Source organism: Ictidomys tridecemlineatus, chromosome 12 (assembly GCF_052094955.1).
Source record: "Ictidomys tridecemlineatus isolate mIctTri1 chromosome 12, mIctTri1.hap1, whole genome shotgun sequence".
NCBI lineage: Eukaryota > Metazoa > Chordata > Mammalia > Rodentia > Sciuridae > Ictidomys > Ictidomys tridecemlineatus.
Window position 1 is genome coordinate 38,596,547 of NC_135488.1, and position 25,503 is coordinate 38,622,049.

At 42.4% G+C, this 25,503-nt stretch overlaps 1 protein-coding gene and 1 non-coding gene across 5 annotated transcripts in view; one reads left to right on the forward strand and one right to left on the reverse strand.

The window, feature by feature from the left end:
- The first annotated feature begins 18,825 nt into the window (after positions 1-18,825).
- On the forward strand, positions 18,826-18,898 carry Trnaa-ggc (transfer RNA alanine (anticodon GGC)). Its single transcript has one exon. It is a non-coding gene; the product is annotated as a tRNA-Ala (tRNA).
- Positions 18,899-21,047: 2,149 nt separating this feature from the next.
- Aff3 (ALF transcription elongation factor 3) overlaps positions 21,048-25,503 on the reverse strand; it is a 493,397-nt gene continuing 488,941 nt past the window's right edge. For all 4 annotated transcript variants that reach the window (XM_078028559.1, XM_078028556.1, XM_078028558.1 and 1 more), the window contains one exon: positions 21,048-25,498. In XM_078028559.1, coding sequence (XP_077884685.1) covers positions 25,377-25,498 — 122 coding nt within the window. In that variant the 3' untranslated portion in view covers positions 21,048-25,376. The remainder of the gene's footprint in view (positions 25,499-25,503) is intronic.

Here is a 25,503-nt window from a genome sequence, read left to right on the forward strand (position 1 = left end):
TTGTGTGTAGCCAGGTACCGACCAATTTCCATGGTGGCAGGCAGAATTCTAAAATGGTGCCCGGAGATTTCCTACCTAAATCCTGGGGATGGGGATTTTGGTAAGATCACCTGCCCATGTTCATGTTATGTTACTGGCAAAAGAGATGCTGAAGTTGTAACTAAGATTAATAATGACTTGACTTTGAGGTAATCAAAAGGGAGATTATGCAGGCGGGCCTGACTTTATCGTACCCTTTTAAAAGCAGAGCATTTTCTATGGCTTGTGGCAGATGAAGGGAGATTCAGTGCTTAAGAAGGATTTGAAGTGCTGTTGCTGGTTTTGAAGACAGAAGGGGGCCATGAGCAAGGGCCAGAGAAGCCTCTCCTTGACGAGTGACCTCTGACAAATAGCCGGAGAGGAAATGGGACTTGTGCCCTAGAGCTGCATGAAATGGAACGCTGCCAGCAGTCCAAGACAATGGGAAGGCACAGTTAGGAGCAGAGCCTGGTTTACCTTGATTTCAAACCCTCAGCAGAGAACCCGGTCATCTGCCTGGATTGTGACCCACAGAACTCTGAGATAATAACAAGATGTTGTTTTAAACCCTTAGTTTTGTAGTAATTCATCAATATTCCCAGCAATAGCAAACTAATACACCCCACTAAGGTGTCAGCTAGTGGCTTCCCAAGTGTTTTTAAATGAGGGACTCTGGAGGCAGACAAAGTTAAACAGGCCAAGATATGAGCCTTTACATTGTAGGCATCTGGGGGAATAGGAAGATATTTTGGGTTAAGGGCCATGTCTAGTATCCCTTTCTCCTTTCTTTAGGCTGAAACCAGTGGTATGGGAGAGATCACACACCTCCTGCACACAGATAAAACACAGTGAGACATGCTTAAAAATTGGTTTGGCTTCTTATAATTCTTAAAGGTTCTTAAAGCTTATCTTTTTTTGTATTCACAGCTCCGGAAACTCACTACTTTTAAGGAACTATATAATAAAAGTCAGGAATTGCACAAAGCATTAACAAGTCGCTTTGAGAATAGGCACATGTCACCCTGATATGCAAAGTGGTCTAATATAGGAGATGGGAAGAGATACCATGAAAAAATTTGTCCTGAACTATCCAATGTCTCTCTTAGAAGCAAAACACTGCATTAGAAGCTGAATAACTTAAATCTAAAATGCATATTTCAAGAGATGCCTTTTAGATTTGTACAAATAAATAGAAAGAAACAGATTTATTCTAGCAATTGCCGAGCCAGATTCTGCCTGCTAGCGCTTGTGACCCTCTTTACCTGAGCACATGTGTTGCAGAGGGGAGCCCTGAACTCTTCTCTTCTCCAGCATTGTGCCCCAAACAAATGCATGTGGCCACTAGTGGTCTTAATTGATCGCCCAACAGAATGTGCAGAATATCATTAGGTTGGGAGGAAGGATGAACAGAGAGAGCACAAAGGATTTTTATGGCAGCAAAGATATGATCGTGTCTCTTCATTCATGGGGGATATGTTCCAGGAACCCCCAGCAGATGCCCCAAATTATGGACAGTACCAAACCTTATATATACCATGTTTTCCTCTCTAAGTGCATATATACACTGTATACCTGTGATAAAGTTTAACTAATAATCACAATAAGAGATTCATGATAATAACTAATAATAAAATAGAACAAGACTAACAATATACAGTAATGGATGTATGTAAATGTGGTCTCTGTCTCTCTCTCTCTCTCTCTCTCTCTCAAAATATCTCATTATGCTGTGCTCACATTTATTGTGATGCTATGAGAAGATAAAAAAGTATTAACATACTTTTCTTCCCACATTTTTATTGGTGCATTATGGTTGTATATAATGCACCAATGTGGGTTTGTCTCTGTGCCTTCTATTCTGTACTGTTGGTCTATGTGTCTGTTCATGGTGTCTGTGTATGGTGGGATTTGTTTTTATGTATCTGTACATGTACATAATATTTCACTATAATTTGGCCATTATCATTTCCCCTTTCCCTTCCCTCCCTCCCCTGATCCATTTCCTCTACTGTATGGACGTCCCTTCAATTTTCCTTTTTTTTTTTTTCTTTTTCTTCTCTAGCTTCCACATATGAGAGAAAAGACCCTTGACCTTCTGAGTTTGGCTTATTTTGCTTAACATAATGTTCGCAAGTTCTACCCATTTTCTTGCAAATGGTATAATTTCATTTTTCTTTATGGCTGCATAAAGCTTGTGTATATATACCACATTTTCATCCATTCATCAGTTGATGTGTATCTGGGCTGGTTCTATAGTTTGGCTATTGTGAATTGTGCTGCTATAAACATGGGTTTGCATGTGTCACTATAGTATGATGACTTTAATTCCTGGAAAAATACCAAGGAGTGGTATAGCTGGAATAGATGGTTCTATGCCTAGTCTTTTGAGGGACTTCCAGACTGATTTCCATAGTGGTTGTACTAATTTGTACTCCTACCAACAGTGTAAAAGGGTTCTTTTTTCTCCACATCCTCTCCAGCATTTATTATCGTTTGTATGCTTTTGATATTCTGACTAGTGTGACAGGAAATCTTAGTGTGGTTTTGATTTACATTTCCCTCATTGCTAATGCTATTGAACATTTTTTTTCACATATTTGTTGTCTACTTGTCTTTCTTTCTTTGAGAAGTGTCTGTTTTATAAATTTGGCCATTTGTTCATTGAGTTATTTTGGGTGCTATTTTTTTGAGTTCTTTATATATATTCTAGATAATAATTCTCTGTCAGAAGAGTAGTTAGAGAAGATTTTTCTACCATTCTGTGGGTTCTTTCTTCACATTCTTAATTGATTTCTTTGCTGTGCAGAAGAAGCCAATTTTGAAATTTGACTCTATCCTATTTAATTCTTGACATTACGACCTGAGCTTTAGGGGTCCTATTGAGAAAGTCACTGCCTGTGCCTATATGTTAGTGTGTTGACCTTATATTTTCTAGGTCTTTGATCCATTTTAATTTTATTTTTTTTTTTGTACAGGGTGACAGATAAGAGTCTACTTTCATTCTTCTACCTATGGGCAACCAGTTTTCTCAGCACCATTTTTTTTAAAAGGCTCTCTTTTCTCCAATTTATGTTTTTGGCGTCTTTGTTGAGGACCAGATGACTGCATCTGTGTGGGTTTGTCTCTGTGTCTTCCACTCTGTACTATTGGTCTATGTGTATGTTTCTATGCCACTATTATGCAGTTTTTATTGCTATAGCTCTGTAGTATGCCTCCAGCATGGATTTTTGGCTTAGAATTGCTTTGGCGATTTTGGGTGTTTTATTCTTCCAAATGAACTTTAGGAGTATTTTTTTTTTTTAGTTCTATGAAGAACATTACTGGTATTTTGATGGAGATTTTATGGAATCTATATAATGCTTTTGGTAGTATGGCCATTTTAACAATATTTATTCTGCCTATAAAGAACATGGGAGGTCTTTCCATCTTCTGAAGTCTTCTTCAATTGTTTCTTCAACATTATGTGATTTTCATTGTAGAGGTCTTTCGCCTCCTTAGTTCGGTTTATTCCTAGTTTTTTTCTCCCCCTTAGGCTATTGCAAATAGGATTGTTTTTCTGATATTTTTTCTCAGTAGATTCATTACTGGTATATAGGAAAGCCATTGAGTTTTGTATGTTGATTTTGTAACCCGTAATATTGATTTTCTGATGATACGTCAGAGAGAGGATCATTGAGCCGTGATGAGTCCAGTTGACCCTGGGTAACTGAAACTGTAGAAAGCAACACCAAAGAAGGGTAATTACTGTACTCTCTACTATACGTAGTGATGTGTGCATGTCATTATACATTTGTCCACATTCACAAAATGTATAACACCAAGTTTGAGCCCTGTGGATTTAAGGTGATTAAACTTTATTTGTTGATGTAGGTTCATCACTTGCAAAAATCTACCGCTTGCTTTTATAGGGTTTCCTGAAGATGGGAGAGGCCATGCAAGCATAGGGGAGGGAAGTATATGAGAAATCTCTTACATCCCTCTCTGTTTTGCTGTGAACTTAAAAATTCTCTTAAAAAAAAACCTTTAAAAAAAAGATTTGGACGGGAAAAAAATATGAGTATTTCCAGAAGCTGAGGAAGACAACATTTGACCTAACACACACTCATCAGGGTTCACTTTAGTCACGAATGGACCGTTACCCAATTATTGTGTCTCTGTTTGTCTCATGTACATTTTCCCTTTTTGTTGTTCAGAGCAAATGGAAAAAATCTTCCTTTTCAGTTCTAGATCTGTGAATCCACAAACCTAGAGTAGCTCATCATACAAAGGGGAAAAAGCCCTATTTTTCTAGACATTGAGGACAGGGCAGGACTTATCTACCAATTCATTGGTTCATTCCTTCCTTCATTCACTTGACAAAGAGGTACAGACTGTGTACTTTGCCCACCATCTGTGCAGTGTGCTGCATGCAACTCTTCACCTTGGTTTTGGAGATTGGGAAAGTTTGTGGAACTTCCCGAAGCCTGGGAGGATGGTGGACCAGCATTCCTCATGCAAAAGCCCACACCCAGTTTGTTTTCCTGTTCATTCCTCTTCATTTTCAGAGCCCCTCTCCCCGCACCTTATCTTTTTTAAAAATTTTTTTTAGTTATAGATGGACACAATACCTTTATTTTATTATTTTATTTACTTATGTGGTGCTGAGGATCGAACCCAGTGCCTCACATGTGCAAGGCAAGCGCTCTACCACTGAGCCACAACCCCAGCCCCCCTGCACCTTATCTTTACATAAGCTCTGCTTTAGGTAAACAGCTCTTAGCTCTTCTACTACCCACTTGTCAACCCCAGAGGCAGAATTTTCAAGCCACACTATATGGGGATTCTCAGACCAAACTTGTACCTTTTCAGAATGAGTCTGTCACAGGAAGATAGCTAGGAAGTGTGAATCCCGTGGAAAAGGACGGAGGCTGATTCAGAATACCTGCTGTGGGTATTCCTGTGAGTGTCAGGATAGTACAACCAGATGATAGGAGTATCCCTGCAAACAGGAAATGGTTTTTCTGACCTCCGACAGATATTTACCTTAACCTAGTTGCTGACCTCTTCTCCAATTTTAATAGGAATTAAAATAAACCAGGCAGATCTAATTAATGTCTGTTCAACTGTGTTTCCTTTCTTCTTTCCCCTCTCTCTCTTTCTTTCTCTTGCTTCTTCTCCCTCCCTGCTCCTCCTTCAGGTGATCAGGTGTGCATGAGGGGCAGTCCACAGGTCTCTCCTATCACCTGAGTCGTAGGGAAAGAGGCTAGAGCTATGTGGAGGGGGAAATGGGAACAGAACTGATAAGAATTTCTAACAGTTCTCATCTTTCCTGGCCGGTTCTGAGGTTGGGTTATGTGGCTGCAGTGGAGCAAGAGAATAAGGAGAATCCATAACCCATTGACTTACATTTTTCCTCTTTATGTTCTAGAACCATCTGGAGGCACCATGAGCGGAGAGGAGAAGAGTGGCTGAGAGCACAGCCACCGCAGTCCCTTAGTTGTGTGACTGGGGAGAAGCTGCACACCTGTGCTTTCCCTATGTGTAAAGCCACCTCAGATAAGACACGGAGCCCTCATCCCAGGCCCTGGGTTGTGGCAGTCACCAGCCGCAGGCATGCGTGCAGGGGGGTGTGACACACAACACCAGACCCCAGGGATCATCTAGCCCAAATGCCCAACCCTCCAGGTGCAGAGACCACGGCCCAGAGAAGTCGAGGCACTTTTGCAAGGTCAGGTTTATCCAGTGGCACCACCCCTGGGTGTCGGTTTCCTCAGCTGGAAGTCTCAGTGCCTCCCAGTCCTAGGAGTCAAAAAAAGTCAAGACCACTGAAACGCCTGCATTTGTGTCTTACACATTATCTTTGGCACATTTGTGGCCATTGCTGAGCGTGGGGTTTGAAGCTATCAGACCCAAACAAAACCAAATGAAACAGAACAACCCGTTCAAGACAATTCACAAATCGAAAGCACCTGATAATAATACTGTGCATTTCTGCAGAGCTTCTTAATCTCTGAAGCACTTCCCAGACAGTGACTAATGTATTCCCCAGCTCCCCACAGGACTAGAGACACGAGCGTTCCCACATGCCACCGGGAGCTTAATTTACAGGACACAAAGAAAAAAGACGTTAGGAAGCGGCATTCTACTCGATCATAATTACAACTTCAAGCCCCAGATCAACATGCTGAACTCACCCACTGGGGAGTTTCCACCTGGATTCCCTCTCTGCCTGTGTGCGCAGGATGGATGGGAAGTGTTCCCAGGAAGTCAGCCGTGCCTGGAGCCAAGGTCCCATGTTACAGGCCGATGACCTCAGGTAAAGGACTTGTGAAGGATCAAGAGTCGGAGCGGTGTTCAGATTCAGCCGCAGGCTGTGCTGGAGATGCCATTTCTACCTCCAGGGAGTATCTTAAAGGCTAAACTAGAGGCGAATGCTCCCCATCCATCTTACACTAAATTCATGGGGGTGGCTGAGACTACAAAGGCCAAGAACTACTAGCAGGGAGAAGAGACTCACTGGGGCCCCGCTACATATACTGATCAGGCCTCAGGATGAACAGCACCGGGGACCAGGAAGGCCAGGGTGGCCAAAGCGGGTGGCAGAGAAGAGTGGCAGCCATCGGGATGCAGTCTCAGCGAGACTCCTAGCAACGCGGAGTTCGCACGCATGTCCAAGACAATCTCAGAAATCAGGTTCCATGGAACGAGAGGGAATGCAGACCACCCACATGCAGAGCACCCCGTGAGGAAGCCCAAGCCACCTCCTGCCTGTGGGAAAAGTAGGGCTTGATGTTACTAAAGGAGAGAGAGAGAGAGAGGGAGAGGGAGAGGGAATGAGCTGGGTATGGTGGTCCGCTCCTGTGAACCTAGCTACTTGGGAGGCTGAGGTGGGAGGATCACATGAGTTCACAAGTTTGAGACCAGCCTGGGCAAAATAGTGAGACGCTGTCCCCAAAATATTGTCATATATATATATATATATATATATATATATATATATATATTTATGTCATATATATAACATTTATGACTTCACTTAGAAAACAAGAAAGAGTGCCTTCCCTGATAAGGTACAGGAGTGTTGAGGCATCTCTAAAAGATGGAAGAAACCTGGGATATTATGAAGAAGGAAATCACAGTCCAGATGTTGAGCAGAACTAAAAAAAAATGGGTTTTTGCTGTGGCTTTTGTTATCTCCTGAAGTTCACGTGTTGGAAACAGTCTCCAAGCAACATGTTGAGAGGTGGGACCTTTAAGAAGTGACTAGGTCATGAAGGCTCTGCCCTCAGGGGGGCATTGATGTTGTCATTGTGTTCCTGATAAGAGGATAAATCCACTTCCTCTTGCTCTCTGGCTCCTATGCTGTCATCTTGTGATGCCTTCCTTCATGTTATGATGAAATAAAAAGTCCCTATCCAGTGGTGGCCATAAGTCTTGAACTTGCCAGCATCCAGAACCATGAGCCATATAAACTCCTTTTTACCCAGTGTGGATGTTAGTCAGCTTTTAGTTGCTGTGACAAAATACCTAAGAAAATCAACTTAAAGGAGCAAAGATTTATTTTGGTTCACGGCTTCCTTCCATGGTTGGTCATCCCCATTGCTACAGTTAGTTGTGAGGCAGAGGAACATGGTAAAGAGGGTATCATGGAACAGAACAGAGACCATGGCCATCAGGAAGCAGAGAGAGAAAAAGAGAGGAACAAGATGAAGTCCCTAGGGGCATGTTCCTAAGGATCCGTTCCCTTCAACCAAGTCTCACTTCCTACAGTTTCCGGTACTTCCCAGTAGTCCTATCAGCTGTGAATCCCTCAATGAATCAATCCACTGGTGAGGTCAGAGCCCTCATAATCCAATCACTTCTTAAAAAGTCTCACCTCTGAATATTGCTTCACTGGGGACCGAGCCTTCATCACATGAGACTTTGGGGGACATTTCAGATCCATAACACCCACTCTGTGCTATTCAACTCATAAGACAGGGCTGCTCCTAGAAGTGAGGAGGTTGGAGGACGTCCGGGGTGGGAGCAGGGACTGCTTGGGCCACCACACAGGAGCAGTGCTTCTCCAGCCTCAGGTCGGGAGGCAGGCAGAGAGGAGAGTTCTCAAATACAGAGTGTGGGTTCAGAAGATGGGGACTGAGAGGTCTTGTGAGGTCCTGGCAACCCCATGAGGGATGGGGGTGTCCTCCACATCCAGGAGGCCAAATGAAGTGAATGGAAAGAGCATCTGGGGCCAGGCTGAAACCCAAAATGCGGAGTTGAGCACAATCCCAATCACCTATAAATATTTGAAAGAAGCCATAAAAGAGAAACACCAACCCCAGTGAAAGGAAAAGCTTCTGCCAAAGAAGCAGAGTTAATAGAGCAAAGGGAACAAGAATCTGGTACATATATAATTAGACTCAGGGAGAAACAAAACGATACTGTACCCATAAAAAGGAATATTCTAGAAACCTTGGAAATGAAAATTTTGACGATCGGAATAAAATCTCTATAAATGGGCAGAAGCATCAAAGCGGATGCAAGAATAAGTCAAAAGGCCAAGCAAAGGAATTCTCTTAGAACAGCACAAACGGACAAGCAGATAGAAAGTAGGCAAAGTAGTTAAGAGAACTGGAAGAAACCCCGCAGTTCCCCAAATCCATCTGACAGCTTTGGGAGAAAAGGACAGAGAGAATAAAGAAGAGAAGACAGATGCCCAAGTGGAGGATGCTGCTGAGACCCAGAGTCGAAGTGCCCTGTCACAGACGACTGAGTGGAATCAAGGACAAACATACCCAAGCAGAGCACTTTTTCTACGTTTGTCTTCAGATGGGGTCTCACTGTGTTGTTCAAGCTGGTTTCAAACTCCAGGGCCCAAGTTACCATCATGCCTCAGCCTCCTGAGTAACTGAGACTACATACAGGTGCACAGCCACTGTGCCTGGCCAACAAAACAGCATTAGCAAGCCACGTCGTGGTGACATGGTGAAAGACACAGAGACAGTCCCGAATGCCTCTAGGGGAGGGGTGTACGGAGAGGAAGGACCATATTACTACAAAGATAACAGAATGCACGAAGAAGTGGATCAATATCTTCCAACTTCTGAGGAAAATGTTCCTGAATGAGAATTCCGAGCCAGGCGTGATGGTGCCTGTCTGTAATCCCGGCTACTTGGGAGGTTGGGGCAGGACAGGCATTTGTGTCCAGGAGTTTGAAGCCAGCCTGGGCAAATAGTGAGGTCACTGCTCAAAAAAAAAAAAAAAATCTGTAACAGGTGACACTGATTCAGAATTAAGAGAACTGGCAATTTGTAGACATACAAGTGAGAGATTTTCCCACACACAAAGATTAAAAAAATTTACATCTTCAGATCTGATCTGAAAGAGGAATGAACTCACACAACAGAGTACAACAAGTAAGAGAAAAACTGGAGTGTCAGGTCACATGGTGACTGTTTTTTAAATCGAGGTAGGATATACATTCCATAAAATTCACCCTTCTGGTGTATAGAGTTGAGTGGTTTTTAGTGTATTCACAAGGTTATGCCACTGCCATTGCTATCTAATTCCAGAACATTTCTATCACCCCCATCCCTGTCAGCCCTTGCTCTCCACCTCCCCTCTGTCTAGCCACGCAGCCCATTTCCTGTCTCCCAGGTCTGCCTATTCTGGACATTTCACATAAATGGAATCACATGACACACAACCTTTTGCATTTGGCTTTCTGCACTGAGCCCAGTGCTTTCAAGGTGCATCTATGTCACATCGTCTATCATTATTCCATGGGTATATTGTTTATCTGACGATAAGCTGATGGACATTGGACTATTAGGAATGATGCTACTCTGAAAATTCTTGGACACATTTTCATGTGTGTGTGATGTTTCCGGTTCTCTTGGGTTTATACCTAGGTGTGGAATTGCTGGCTCACTCGGTAACTCTATGTTTAGCTTTTGGAGGAACTGTCAAATTGTTTTCCATAGCAGTGACATTTTACACTCCAGATAGTTGGCCTTACTCTCTGCCTGAAGGGTGGCCACCTTACTGGGCATTGCTCAAATTAAGCCTTGCTTGGAACCACCCAGATCCTTTGAAATAGGACTTTCTCTTTTCTGAGTAGTCCCAAGACAGTAAGTGCCAACGACGCCCATATTCTACAAGACTCACTAAACAGGGATTACAACAGAGATGTCGGGGAACTGTAGTTCAGATTCTGAGGGGACTACCCTCCTCAGACCTGTAAAGGAAGCTGTAGAGGCCACCAGAAAGGCTGGGATTGAGAAGAGGAAGAATTAGTGGACTATATGAGTATCACTCCCACTTCAAAGAGATTCTGTATCACCTCAAATACAACGAGAGGGGCCACATAGAAAGCATGACCTGTTCTTCTGCAGTTGTGGGGGACACAATGGTTTCTCACATCTGCAAGTGTGGGAGTTAAAGGTGGCAGCAGAGAAGGGGCCATGTTTGGATGGTAACCATTGTCTTGTCATGCTTTGGCCCAAGTTGTGTTCTGTGGATCAAAGGGGCTAAAGCAAGAGCAAGCTGGCCTGGGCTTATCTTAGAGCCTGGTCTCCAGTTCTACCTGAGATATCTCCTGGGGAGATCAGGAGGCCCCTGCATGCACAAGGAGGGTGGGGGATCTTGTCAGATGCCCAGGTGCTAAGGAAGGGCTGTAGATATTTTTTTTACCAGGGCTGCCATAACAAAATCTAGTCTGATGGCTTAAACCTCTCACGTTTATTGTCTCACCATTCCAGAGATCGGAAGTCCAAGACCAAGGTTCCAACAGGGTTGGTTCTTTCTGAGGACTGTGGGAAGGATCTGCTCCTGGTCTCTCCAGGCTTGCAGAATGGCTGCCCCTTGCTGTCTCTCCACATGGTTGTTTCTCTGTGTTTCCAAATCTTCTCGTATTAGTATACCAGGTCACGTGATGCACCCGCTGTGTTAACACAGGAAGAAAACCCTCACCAGACACAGGCCCCTCAAGCCAGACCCAGAACTATAAAAAAAAAAAAAATGTCTTTTCTTTATAATAAAAAGGGACATCAGTTGGATTGGTTTAGGGCCCACCTTAATGATCCCATTTAAGTTAATTACCTTTTTAAGGGTCCTGTCTCTGAACACAGGCACATTCTGAGGAACAGGGGTTAAGACGTCCACATCTGTATATTTTTGAAGGGGACACAGTTCAGCCCGTACAAGTTGGCACACTCAGCCCTGGTCTGTCAGGAGACTCTCAGGTGGGAGTTCCCACCTGTGAGATTCCTTATGGGAGTGGAAGAAGAGGAAGGAGGAGAGGGGTTTTCTTCTAAAGATCTCCCAGAGACAGCCCTGGACCGAGTCAGTACCAGGTAAGGAATTGACCCAGGCACAACCAGTGGGTGGAGGCAGAGTCCTCCCCACTACCTTGGCTGCTGGGAATCACTGGAGGTCAGCATGCAGGGAAGCAGCAGAGGCAGGCCACATTCCTTTGCCCACTACCAATGCCCACTGGGTTGGGAAATCATGAACTTCACCTGGAGCCCAGACGGGTTCTTTAATGGCTAAGATGAGATTGCCCTTGTGACTAGAGGATCAGAACATTTTAGAGTCTGAGGTCCCTGGAAAAGTTATGAAATCACCCTAGATTTCGTCCAAGGGTGTGAGAGCCGACCTCGACAGAATCTTTGCGTGGGCAGTGGTGGGTGCTTTGAACGCTGGTGGTAGGAGGTGGAAAGCAGTTTTCCTCCTGTTCCTGTGGATTAACCCGGTCTTCCTGTTCACTGTGTCCATATGCTAGCAATGAAGTCAATCTGCATCCTTGACCATCACGGGAGAATCCACTGGACTCCAGAAATATATTGAAAAGTGACCAGAAAGATATGAAAGAGGCTAAAGTCCCAAGGACACAGGGGGTCCAGCCTGCCCAGAAAGTACAGGGCAACCCAGTGACCTCAGTCAGACCTGAGTGTCTCACAGGGTAGGGTGGCCACCTGGTGCACACTGGCTGTGGTGGTACCTGAGTAGGGAGCCTGGGCACTTGATCACTGTGGACAGTCTCCAAAGTGTGCATGGTCTACAGGCATCTGGGGGCACATAGTATTTGTTTTAAACTGGGATAGAGGGTCACCTGCTTAAAGAAATTTACTTATAGGAAATTTAATGTATAAGTATATTTAATTAGGGCTGGGGCTGTAGCTCGGTGGCAGAATGCTTGCCTTGCATATGGGAGGCACTGGTTTGATCCTTAGCACCACATAAAAAATACACAAATAAAATAGAGGCATGCTGTCCATCTATAACTACAATTTTTTAAAAAAGTACATTTAATTAAAATGCAGCATTTTTTCCCAATCTAGCCAATGAAGAACAACATGGAAGGATTCATATTTCCCAATTTCAAATATTGCTACAAGGTTACGGTGATCAATATAGTGTGGTACTGCCATACAGACAGACAGAGAGGGCTGGGGTTGTGGTTCAGTGGTAGAGCACTGGCCTAGCACATGTGAGGCACTGGGTTAGAGCCTTAGCACCACATAAAAATAAATCAAGTAAAGTTATTGTATCCATCTCCAACTAAAGAAAAAAAAAGTTGGACAGAGAGACCATTGGGACGAAATTGAGAAGCCAGAAGCCAGAAAATTACTCAAAAGTAATTCCAAATTAGCTTTTGACAGGGCACCAGGACAATTCCAAGGGGAAAGAATAGACTTTTTTAATGTATGGTGTTGAGACTGGGTCTCCACATGCAAAAGAATAAAGTTGGACTCCTTTCTCATCCACAAAAAGTTAGCTTAAAATGGATCTTAGGTTTAAAATCTAGAACTACAACTTTAAAACTCCTGGAAGAAAATATAGAGGAAATCTTCATGACCTGTGAGATAAGCAAAGCTTTCTTATATAGAATATGAAAGCACAAGAGGCAAATTTTTAAATAGATAATTTGGATTCCATCAAAATTAAAAACTTGCGCAACCCACACACCCATACACACACACACACACACACACACACACACACACACAGGGCACTATGAACAACATACACACACAGAGCACTATTAAGAAAGAAGGGGAGGAAATATTTGCAAATGATTTATCTGAGAAACTTCTGGTATCCAGAACACATAAAAAACACAACAATAAAGAGGCAACCTAACTTAGAAATGGATGAAGGATGTGAAGAGACATTTTTCCAAGGAAGATATAAAAATGGCTAATAAGCACATAAAAGAATTCTCAGCATCACTAGTCATTAGGGAAATGCAAACTGAAGCCACAAACACTAAACACCGACTAGGTTGGCTATCATAAAAAAAAGATGGACACTAACAAGTGTTGACAAGCATGCAAAACAACTGGAATCCTCATAGTGAGTTCCTTGCTAGTGGCAATGTATAGTGGTGCAGCTCCTGTGGAAAAGGGTTTGGCAATTCCTCAAGAAGTTAACCATACAGTGGCTCAGGAGGCTGAGGCGGGAGGATCATGAGTTAAAAGCCAGGCTCAGCAAAAGCAAGGTGCTAAGCGACTCAGCGAGACCCTGTCTCTACATAAAATATGAAATAGGACTAGGGATATGACTCAGTGGTCCCTGAGTTAAATCCCTGGTAACACCCCCACCCCAAAAAGTCAACTATAGAGTTACTACATGACCCAGCAACTGCACACCTAGGTATAAACCCAAGAAAATTGGAAATATATCCTTACACAAAACTTGTGCTATGAATGTTCATACAAACATTATGCGTAGCAGACAGACGTGGAAACAACCCAATGTTCATCAGCTAAAAATAGGGAAACAACTGGTGGTGTCCATACAACAGACTACCATTTAGCTATAAATAAGAATGAAGTGTATGGACCTTGAAAATATTATGTTAAGTGAAAGAAGTCAGATACAAAGGGCCACACGTGGCATGATTCCATAGAGTGAAATGTTTAGAACAGGCAAACCCTGACACAGGAAGTGGCTGGTGGATGCCAGAGACTGTAGGGAGGGGAACATGGAAGTGACCGCTGATGGACACTCATTAACTTTTGGGGGGCATAAAAATGTTCTGGAATTAGGGGTGATGGTTTTGCAATCTTGTGAATATACTAAAATCAATTGGACTCTACACTTGAAAAGGCGAATTTTATGGGCTGTGAATTATATCTCAAGTTAAAAATATAATGAGTCAACCTAAAAATTCACCCATAAAGGATGTTAAATGAACTGTGGTAGAAGATTCTATGGAGGGACTGTGCAGAGTTTCTAAATAATGATATAAGCAAGTTTAAAACACACACACACACACACACACACACACACACACACACAAACATACAAATAAAATGAACATGGACAGATAAACCCGATAAACCCAAGAGACAAGAATGGCTCTCTTTTGGGCAGACTGGATGGGAATCAAGGGGAACTCTTGTCTTTTTGTTTTATATATATATTAATATACATAAATATAAATATATATATACTATATATAATATAAATACATATATTGCAAATAGGAAAAACTATATATATAGTTTTTTTTTTTAAACCAGGTATTGAACTCAGGGATTCTAACCACTGAGAAACACTCCTAGCCCTTTTTTTGATTTTATTTAGAGACAGGATCTCGCTGAGTTGCTTAGGGCTTTGCTAAGTTGCTGAGGCTGGCTTTGAACTCTTGATCTTCCTGCCTCAGCCTCCTGAGCCACGTGCACCACTGAGTCCAGCAAGGTAGAATATTTTGTGACTGGTTGGTTATATTTAAAACAAATGCAGTAACATGAGAAAGGACAATGCCTTACTTGGAAAGAAGTTCAAGGATGTTTTGGAGACAAAAATGATGTTGACTTCAAGGTTCACTAAGACATTTAAAAAGTAATTTTATTGATGAATTAATATTCCCCTTTAAATATAAAAGCACTTGCCAGTCTAGGTGTCCATCCATAGATGAATGGATAAAGAAATGTGGCACCCCTGTACTCCTGTACACAACGGAGTTTTCTTCAGCCATAAAGAAGAATGAAGTTATTTCAGCAGCAGGAAAATGGATGGAACTTGAATATACTATGTTAAGGAAAAGAAGTTGAACTCAGAAAGTCAAGGGTCAGATGTTTTCTATCTTATTTGGAAACCAGAGAAGACAAGGGAAAAGAAAGGTGGTGGGGGAACCTCATGAAAGGGAGATCTATAGAGTAGAGGAAAGGGAGCAAGGGGAGGGAAAGGGGAAATACTGGGGAGTGATATTGGCCAAATTACATTGTCATATTGTGTGCATGTATGAATGTGTAACAGTGAATCCCACCATTATGTACAACTATAATGCACCAATAAAAATATGGAAAAATAAATATGAAAGCCCTTATTCTTAAAAATCCTTATGCTCATTTCCCATTCCAGAATTGTGCCCAGTGAGTTTCATGTGAATTATAAGAACAGCAAAATCTCCAAACACTGAAACATGTGATCAATGATTCTACCATCTTGTATCTGTAAAGTTTAGACCTGGACAAACACAAGATCCTTCTAGACAAATTCTTAACATTAGAAGAGCTCTCCAGTCTTTCCTAATATCTTATTAGATATTAGGAATATTTGGAATATTTGGATATTTGGAATATTTCATTATTGAGTTATTCACGATATGAGTGTGAAGTTTTATTTATTTGCAATATGATAGATTCAGCTGTGTGGGAGCAACTTGTATTCTTCTGCAAGAGGGGGAAAGTGAAAGAGGATTTAACATTTGCACTCTTGTGCACATCTGAGCCACCACCAAAGTGAAGATTTTGTGTTTCAGGCTCTGGACATTTTAGAAGCAGCTTGGGATATAAGACCCCTGTACTGGAAAAAGAGATCTGGCCTGTTTAGCAGGGGTCCGCTAGAATTTTTTTTGGAGAAAGCATTCATGAATTTTTGGATGGAAGTGATCCTTACTTAAGCCACTGTTTTTTTGTTTGTTTGTTTGTTTGTTTCTTTTTTTTTTTTGTATTGAGGATTGAATCCAGGTGCTGGTCATTATTAATTGTTTGGGTTAAGATTTTTGTCACATACTCAAATCACAGGTAAGGGCATGGATAGTGATACTGATGCTTCATGGGAACCACTATTGCTACTTGGATTAAAAACGTGACTGTCAATACAGGTTCTGGACTTTGTCCAAAGCCGTATCCAAATGCTCTAACAAGAAGCCCTCGATGAGTACCACATAACCCAAATGAACCTGAGCTATTTTAATAAAAAGTAACTAGATAAATGTGGAAATGGTATTGGACCTAATTCAGCATTTTCATCCATGCTATGATATGTACATTTTCAAATTTGAAATCACTACTACAGAATTGTCCTCTTAGGATCCTCCTCAGCTCTTGAAAGCACCCTCAGGCTTATTGTCATAGGAGAAGGAGAAGGCCCTATAATTTGTTTCGGGAGCTGCTGAAGCTGTGTCACTGGCAAAGTCCCCTAGGAGGTAAGTCTCCCAAGTTGCTGACAGCTTTCCCAAGACCAAGGTTCAGAATTTGGAGTGGCTTTTGATATGACACACAAGGCCTTGGATATTGGGATACCGAATCAGAGTTGCCATCAATCAACCTCCCAGATGACATAGCATATGAAAAATGGTGGATTTTAAATTCTTTCACTGACTGAGGCAAACCATGGGAGTGACTACATTTTTACAGAAAAACAACTAACTTATGCTGCAATGGGAGGATTTGTTTCTGAATGTCCTGCTTGAGCAAAGGTGATGTCCAGGGGTCCAGTTGGTGTATTTTCTTCTGCTAATGAGTGTGAATTTTTTTTTTCACCTTAATACGCAGAATTCATACCAGGCAAGGTCTTGTGCTCCTGCGGAAAGAGTGTTAATATTGATTTGGGCTTAAATAAGGCTGGATTTCTTGGACTTTCTGGCCTTTGTTTTTATTTTATTTTTCCCAGAGAAAGGCTGGGAGAGGGATTTCCAGGGAGTATGAAAAGAAGGGGCTCCTTCAAATGCATATTTCACAATTATTTTGGTTAAGCTCAAATCCCTGATTTAGAGCTACACGGAAGACACATTGGCCTGTGTCTAAATAATATACATATTAGAGAAGAAAAAAAATCAGTTGACCATTTAGGGCTTTGACCCTCGCTGTATGAGACATCCAGCTCATTGGCTGCATTGGAATATTCAGTGTCCAGTTTGGTGTCACAAAAATGGGTGAGTTCTTAGGTTGTCGCCGATCCTCTCCCCTGGTGTTCTGACTAGGGTTTTGCCTACAATTAAGAGATTATGTTGAAGCAAGTTGCCTAAACCCCTAGAGGAAAAAAAAAATCATCCAGTTCCCAAGAGAGGTTTCCTCTTTCTCGAAGCTCACGCATGACACACCAAGTCCCTTAGGACAGATCTCCTTTCTTGGGGACAAGCTCCCAGAGCAGCTGTCTTCCACCTCTGTCCCCTTCCCCCACAAAAAAGTTAGCATCAGAAACACAGGGTTCACGGGTTCCTTTGGAAACCGGGGACGAGATGGCCGTGGACCTCTACAGGGATGACTGACGTGTGGCACTCCGTAGGCAAGGTACTCTGGAAGGAAGATGGCAGACTCTAGTGTCTTGGACCCAGTGATGACTTGGACCTCTTCCACCTGGGTGCTTCCTGATTTTTTAAGGCCAGGGCTAGATGAGGAAGGAATAGGAAACTGCGGTGACAACACGGGTGGAGGAGCCCCTCTCCGTCATCTGCCCTGGCTGCCCTTCTTGCTACCTTGCTGTCAGATCTAGAGCCTCTGAGAAAGTCCTGCCTCTCCCCTTGTACACCTGTGCGTGCTGCTGCCTGCGTGTGCACAGAGTGGACGCTTTGCTTCTGTTCTTACCTGACCCTGAGACCCTGATGAGTGAGTGTGGCAACAGGGGCTCCTAAAATGCTTGCCTGAAGCTGCTCATCCTCACACTTGCAGTTTTGAGTGAGGCAGTTTTGAGTTAGACTTCATAGAGGAAAGTGAGGGGCTCTCTTTCAGGGTCAGGTGCAGCCGATCCAAGGAGGGGAGTGGGCACCCTCTGAGCGTTTCCACAGCTCGTCCCCAACATCAGTGAGCTCCTGTACCGAAGCTTTGATCTACTAAAGGGTTGAAATGCTAAATCTGATTTACAGAAGGAAAAAAAACCAAAGGAACAAAAAAAACCACAACTCAGCTCACCCAGAGGGCCATTTTAGGATGGAGCTGGAAACCCTGGGAAATTCAAGGGATGAATAATCAGCTTGCAAGCTATTCAAAGCAAATCATCGGTATGGCTACTTCACCCATGGGAACAGGCCCCGGCCGTGGCTGGCGATGCTCCGAAAGTCTCTATACTCAGAATCATTGGCATCTCAGCCACACGTCCAGACCCTGGGCACTCATGTCATCAGACGAAGGCAACAGTGGGCACTCAAAGAATGTTCTTCAAAAAGCCCAACACCTTTGGCTACTGTGGATGGAACGCTGTTCCGGAAAATACACATTCCTCGGTGTTAAGGATTTTATGTTCTTCACTGATTTGGGTATTTGGTATTTTTATCTAGAAATAAAGAGGTCAGGGGCTGGGGCTGTAGCTCAGTGTTGGAGCACTGGCCTAGCACACGTGAGGCCCTGGGTTTGATCCTCAGCACCATGGAAAAACAAATAAATAAATAAAATCAAGGTATTGTGCCCATAGACATCTAAAATATTGAAAAAAGAAATAAAAAGGTCTGAAATATTGGGGAAAAATCAAATTGTTTTATGATAAATTGAAAAGAAAGAGCTGAGAGAGCGTCCAAACCATATTCTTCTATTATATTTTGTGTGAATACGTAACAGCAAATCCCACCATTATGTACAACCACAATACACCAATTAAAAATGTGGGAAAAGAGACTGGGGCTGTGGCTCAGTGGTAGAGCGCTTGCCTGGCACGCATGAGGCCCTGGGTTCAATCCTCAGCACCACATAAAAACAAATAAATAAAGGTTAAAAAAAAGCAGGAATAGAAAAATAATAATAATAAAAAAGACTAGGAAAAAAGCACTGAAAAGCAACAAGGAGACTAGGATTTTGTAATTATTTTTATAGCCAAAGAGCACTGTGAGAAGATCCTATACACGGGTGCTATTTTACCTCTTGTCTGGATATAAATATTTCTCAACGAGCTTTTCCCATTTTAAAAGTGAGTAAAGAGCAAGGACTTGACTCAGCTTTCCAGGCCTCATCGATACTCAGAGACAAATGCTGAGCTCCGTGTGCGCGTCGCAATTAGCTTTCCCCATGCATTCTCCAGATCGATGTCTTTAAAATTGGCTGTAAGAGGTGGATTTGCTAAGTGCTGCATAGGGGTTTAATCCCTTGCTTCTCATTACTGTACGAGCTGTGAATCTAACTCCCCCTGTAGCTCACCTCAAATTTATCCCCTGCTGCCTCACAGTGCCAATTAAATAATAAAACACCCAAACTGTGGTCAGATGTAATTAGTTTGAGAACAGTTTTAAAATGTCCTCATGCCAAGTTTGTGCATTAACCCCTTCTGAGGAGATAAACACAGGATAATTTGGACTAAGAACACGAATCTCCAATTTGAACATTTCTTGTGGTATTTGCCAAGGTGTGCTCTCCCGGGAATGGAAATAAACTCTAATGGTTGGGAATACAGTTTATGTGATTGTTGTTTTTCTTTTTAAATTTTTTTTAGTTGTAGATGGACACGATATCTTTATTTTCATTTATTTTTTTTAATGTGGTACTGAGGATCAAACCCAGGGCCTCACGCATGCGAGCTACACTACCACTGAGCTACAACACCAGCCCCTGTTGTTCTTTTTCTTATACTAAAAAAAAAAGTCTTCCAAAACTTCAGTTGGTCTGAGTTTCATTGAAAATGTGATACTTTAAAAAAATACAGTTCTGATGGTGAATACCTGGACTTCAGCGGTGTACCAGGCAAAGCTGCCTTAAGAGACAGTCTTGTTTAGAAGTTTTCCAGGTATTTCTTAGCCCACCTTTGAAAGTGTATCAGGCTCAGTGGTCATCTTTGGGATGAGGGGTTGTCTCCTGGGCGACCAAAATCAAGGTGACCCCTCTGCTTGGTGGTGAGGACTCACTTGAACTGTGAATTGTGTAAGATGGGGTGAGGGGCAAAGGATAAGGGGTATTTGATTCTAAGGGTATGGGTTGGGTATGCTGACACTTCATTTTGTTTTCATTGTTACTTCTGCTCCTTTAGTTTGGGGAGAAGGAGAAGGAGAAGGGAGGGAGGTAAGAGTGAAACTTCGGTTACCAAAACCCCCTCCCATCTGGATGCAGTGTCACAAGCTTGTAATCCCAGTTACTCTGGAGGCTGAGGCAGGAGGATCGAAAGTTTGAGGCCTGCCTGGGCAACTTAGAGAGAATATGTCTCAAAAATAAAAAAAAATAAAAAGGACTAGGGATGTAGCTCAGCAGTAATATGCTTCTGGATTCAGTCCCTAATACCAAATTAAAAAAAAAAAAAAAAGCAAAAATGCCCCAAACAAAACAAAACAAAAACAACCCTCCCACACAGGGGCAGTATCATGTCAGGCCATGGGTCTAACTAACATTTTCCTTGTCTTTAGTTCCCAATTCTCTCGACCAAGTATTTCTCACATGAGTCCACCATGTTGGTTTGAACTGGAAAAGGCTGGCACATGAGCTTGGAATTGGCTTGTGGTGTTAAAAAATGTTGGTAGCACAGTGTCCCAGGGCTGCACAGGCACCCAGGAAATCACAAACCAGCTTCTGTAGCCTCTCAGGTACCATTCCCTGGGACACTGGAGGATGTTCATGTGTGTGTGTGTGTGTGTGTGTGTGTGTGTGTGCGCGCGCGCACATGTTGGGACATGGGAAAGGCAGGTAGTAAACTATAGTCATAATGAAAGAAAAAACATACTTTTTTTCTGTGAGACATTCTCAGGCTTAGCAATGATAATCCATGGAAGCCATGCTGAGAACAGTCAGGAAAAAAGGCTGCTTCTAAAGAGATGATGAGTTGGGAACCAGACCTCTGAGGTGAACCTCTTTCGATATGTTTTGTAAACATATTCACAGAAACTGGTGGACATTTTTCCTCATACAACTCGATTTCTCTCATTTACAACATAAATCATTTAATGTAACGTTTGCAACCTTAGAAAGGCAGACATATTTAATCCAAGTCCGTTTATAAATTCCAATTTCACATGGATTAAAAACTGCAGATAAATTAAGTCACAATAATATCCTGTACATGCATTAAGGCTGGTGACCGCTGAAGTCTCTTGGGTATCTACAAACAGGAAATCACACGCAGATTACTGGGTCTGAAGAGTGTCTACATCATTAAAAAAAATCTTGCCTTTTTTTTTTTTCTTTTGGTGATACAGATTTCAACAGTAACTCTGGAAAACTGTGAAAAATGTTATTTAAAAATATATATGTATATGCTACTGCACAGTTTCAAAGATGTGGTTCATAAATAACGTTGGCTTCACTGATTAATTTTATAACAATGACTGCACTTCCAAGGTGATTTGAACACGCAGTGACTTATACTCAATGTTAGGCACTAGTAATATTCGTCAGGCGTACTACAGTTTTATGTTAGCTGTATTGTACATATATATTTTTAAATGTATGCATTTATACAAACTGTGCATATTATGTATGGGGTGTCAGAAATGTACACATCACTGTTATATAATACACACATCATGTTGTACAGGTTTCGGTGCAGAAAAAATCTCATTGCATTGCATTCCATGTGTTCAGTCTAGCACACAATTTGTCAACTCTTCAGATTATTTTTTCCAGTACATTCTTCTTTAGATAGTGGGTCCAAGTTTCCATTTGCAAATTTGAAAGTTTCCAGAAATATCTGTTTTAACCAAATCTCTCCCTCCAGGCACAATTCTGCACATGAGTCTGATCTGTGTAGAGTATTAACTAATGCCAAAGACTGATCAGGAATATAATTGGGCTGCTCTCTCTCAAAGACAGTTCTAACATTGTGACAAAAGGTTGGCACCCATTCAGGTCATGGCGGACAAGGTCATTCGAACCTGTGTTGAACTTCTGAGGAAAGGACGTGTCTTCAAATAGAAAGAAGACATTATATGTTTAAACACAAGACTCTCTGGAAGGACAGACATCGAACCATGAACCATGGTTGTCTCAGGGGGTTGAGACAATCAGAGACTGACACTAGTTTCTACTTTTTTGCATTGTTTCAATTTTTTTTTTTTATTTGGGATACAGGGGATTGAACTCGGGGCACTCAACAATCATTGAGCCACACATCCCAGCCCTATTTTGTATTTTAATATGGTCTCACTGAATTGCTTAGCACCTCTCTGTTGCTGAGGCTGGCTCTGAACTCACTATCCTCCTGTCTCAGCCTCCTGAGCTGCTGGGATTACAAGTGTGCGCCACCACACCCGTCTCAATATTTACCATGAACAGGTACCACATTTATAATCAGGAAATACAAGAAAGATGCTTCAACTTGGAACCAAACTAGGGAAAAAGAACAAGTTATGAATGATTTCAGAAGCAACAATTAGAAGAGGGGTCCTTATCAAAATCACCTGCACCAAACCCAATAGGAACTGCTGCCTGACACACTCTGATAGGACCTGCATGCTCTGACCATCGCCCCAAATGATCAGGTTCTAGAAGTGTTGATGAGGAATGTGTGGATCATCACCCTGTGGCTTGAACGTTTGCTGGCTCAACCACCCAGAGGTCACCTTTTGGGCTTCTCAGGGAAGCACATCTCAGAGGTGCCTCCATAAAGCCTGCAACTTTCAAGCCAGGCAGGAGCAGGAAAGCTCCCTGGGGATGCACGGCAGATACCAAGGGCCACTTTATGTGAAAGTTTAAACTTTTCATCTGCATTCACTCAGAGTAAGTAGGATTAAAAAAAAAATGATCAGATATTTCTTTGGATTAAAGTTTCCAGCTGGGAGTGGTGGTGCATGCCTGTAACCCCAGCAACTCAGGAGGCTGAGGCAGGAGGATTGCAAGTTCAAAGCCAGCCTCAGCAACTTAGCAAGGCTCTGAGCAACTTAGTGAGACTCTGTCTCAAAGAAAAAAAAAAAAAAAAAGAATAAAGGAAAAAGAAAAAAAAAAACAGGCTGGGGATGTGGTTCAGTGGTACAGCACCCTTAGGTTCAATCCCTGGTACCAAAATAAAAAATCCAGCCAAAGATGGGATCATGAACTCTGCCAAATATTAGTGAAAGGGATTTAAGAAGAACTTCATTTGGGTAAATTAAATGTAAGATGGAAAATTCAGGCTGAGAATCCCTCATATAAAAATCCAAAATTCAAAATACTCCAAAATCTAAAATATTTTGAATGTCCCTATGATGTCATAAATGGAAAATTCCACATTGACCTCCTGTGACAGGTCTCAGTCAAAACACAGGTGTACTAAAAATATCACCTTCCGGTAATGTGTATAAAATCCCCTTTGGGCTGTATGTCTAAGGAGTATATGAAACATTAAACGAATCTCAGTTTAGATTTGGGTCCCCTCCCCAAGATATCTCATTGTGTGTATGTGAATATTCAAAAACCTGAAATCTGAAACACTTCTGGTCCCATGCATTTTGGAGGAGGAATGCTCAACCTGAACTGTGAGTATTTTCAGGTGCTTGAAAGTCAAAGTCAAATGCAAACTTCACAGGTGCTTCATTTGCTGTCAATTAATTCAAATCACCAAAGTTGGTCAATCTCTTGTCCAGTTTTGCATCAGTGGCTTAGAACATGAGTTGTAGATATCCTATTTCCCACTCACACAAGACCAAGCTAACAAAATGTCATCACTGCAACCAAACCTGCAAAAATATCAGTCTTAGCACGTGGGTGCCACCATCACCTTGAACAAGGGATTGTTTCATAGATTGCAACTCCTGTCTTTCTCAGACTGTCCTGGTGCAATTCTGTCAAGTAAGGGGCTCAAGGACATCCTCTTTGTGGTTAAAGGGTGGCAAGACAGACCCTAACTTTGAGGAGTCATTTTCTATTTACCAGTATTTCATATCCAAATATATTTAACAAGAAGACTAAATCTAGGACATGACAAAAATACTACCAAACAAATAAAATTCAGACAAAAAAAAACTGTAAACAAGATGTCAAAAAACTAAAATGTAAACTTAATTAAAGAAAAAAAAAAAAGAAAAGAAAAGAAGAGCCATAGGCAAGACGTAAACATACTAGATGCACAAGACGTAAGCAAGACGCTTTGGGCAGTGCTACCTCAGACAGAATGGCAATCGGTGCAGGAATAAGTTCCCTTGCACCGGAAGCAGCTTGCTAATCAAAGCCTGATTAAAAATATCCCCCCAATCAAAACGCAGCCAAGGCCAGCGGTGGCCCATTCTGCACAGAGAGTGAGAATCAGACCACCTTAGGACAGCAGAGAGCTCTCAGTCTGATAGGCAGCAGATGGACTGCTAGAGAAGGGACGTTCTAGGCAATGTCCCCATTTGGCCAAGAAATTTCGCAAGAAAGCTACCGTGGAAAGAAAAGACTTGAAATGTACTGGCTGACAAAAGCCATATGGCTCTACAGCCACCAAGTCACAGTGGCAGGAGGAAGAAATGCACGTGTCTGGAGGGCTTGTTGTCACAGTGCACATTTAAATTCCCAGCCCGGCTCCAGAGCACAGTGGCTGTTGCTCCCGTGTGTGTGGATTTTCAAAGACACTGAGTTGTCACTGAATCCCAGTGGCCGCTGTCATACCCTGGGGGGTTGGGGGGCAGGTCAGGGAAGGCTGTGTGAGTCCATCCGTTTGCTTACGATGCGTTTGGTTGATAATAATGTTGAAGGGGGTATTAGAGGAAGGGCAGGGGATTTGGTAACATGCAATCTAGTAAACTTCTGGCACAAAAATAACTGACTTGTTTTCATTATTCAATTACCCATTAATACACACCCATCAAAAATAATTGGGAAATAGCATATTAATACTGAAAGTAATCAATAATATAAGAGTCAGGTTCATCTTCACTGGCAGTTAAGCTTTTGGTGTGCTGTATTGCACCTGGTGAACTAACCCATCAGATTTTGGTTGAAGTTTTGGAGAAGTCATGGTTTAGCAATTGGAAAAGGAAGTGTGTGTGATTGTGTGTGTGTGTGTGTGTGTGTGTAGTTCCTCTAATCGGGAACTCCTGATCACATTGTCTAGCCTGGGATTATGGAAACCAGACAAAGAATATGTGTTCTGAAGCACTGTGTATCTTACGTACACAGGCAGCTTCTTATACACCCACACGTAAAGACACACATGCCCTGGGAAAAGATCATTGCTTGATGCAAAGGAAGTGTTCAATGCAGCTTGATAAATGCTGTGGCTGGGAATTTCAGCAGCACAGTGTCCAGAAACATGGAGCCATCTTGGAGGTGAGAGTACAGCTGGGCTCCAGGGTGAGGTCCCTACGACAGGTGGGCGCTGTTCCGTAGCCAGTGCAGGCCCTGCTGCGAGTACTGGACCAGGTGCTCCATGCTGCTGTGCAGGGTGACAGGCCCCATGAGCAGATCCAGGTCGTTAAAGAATTCTAGG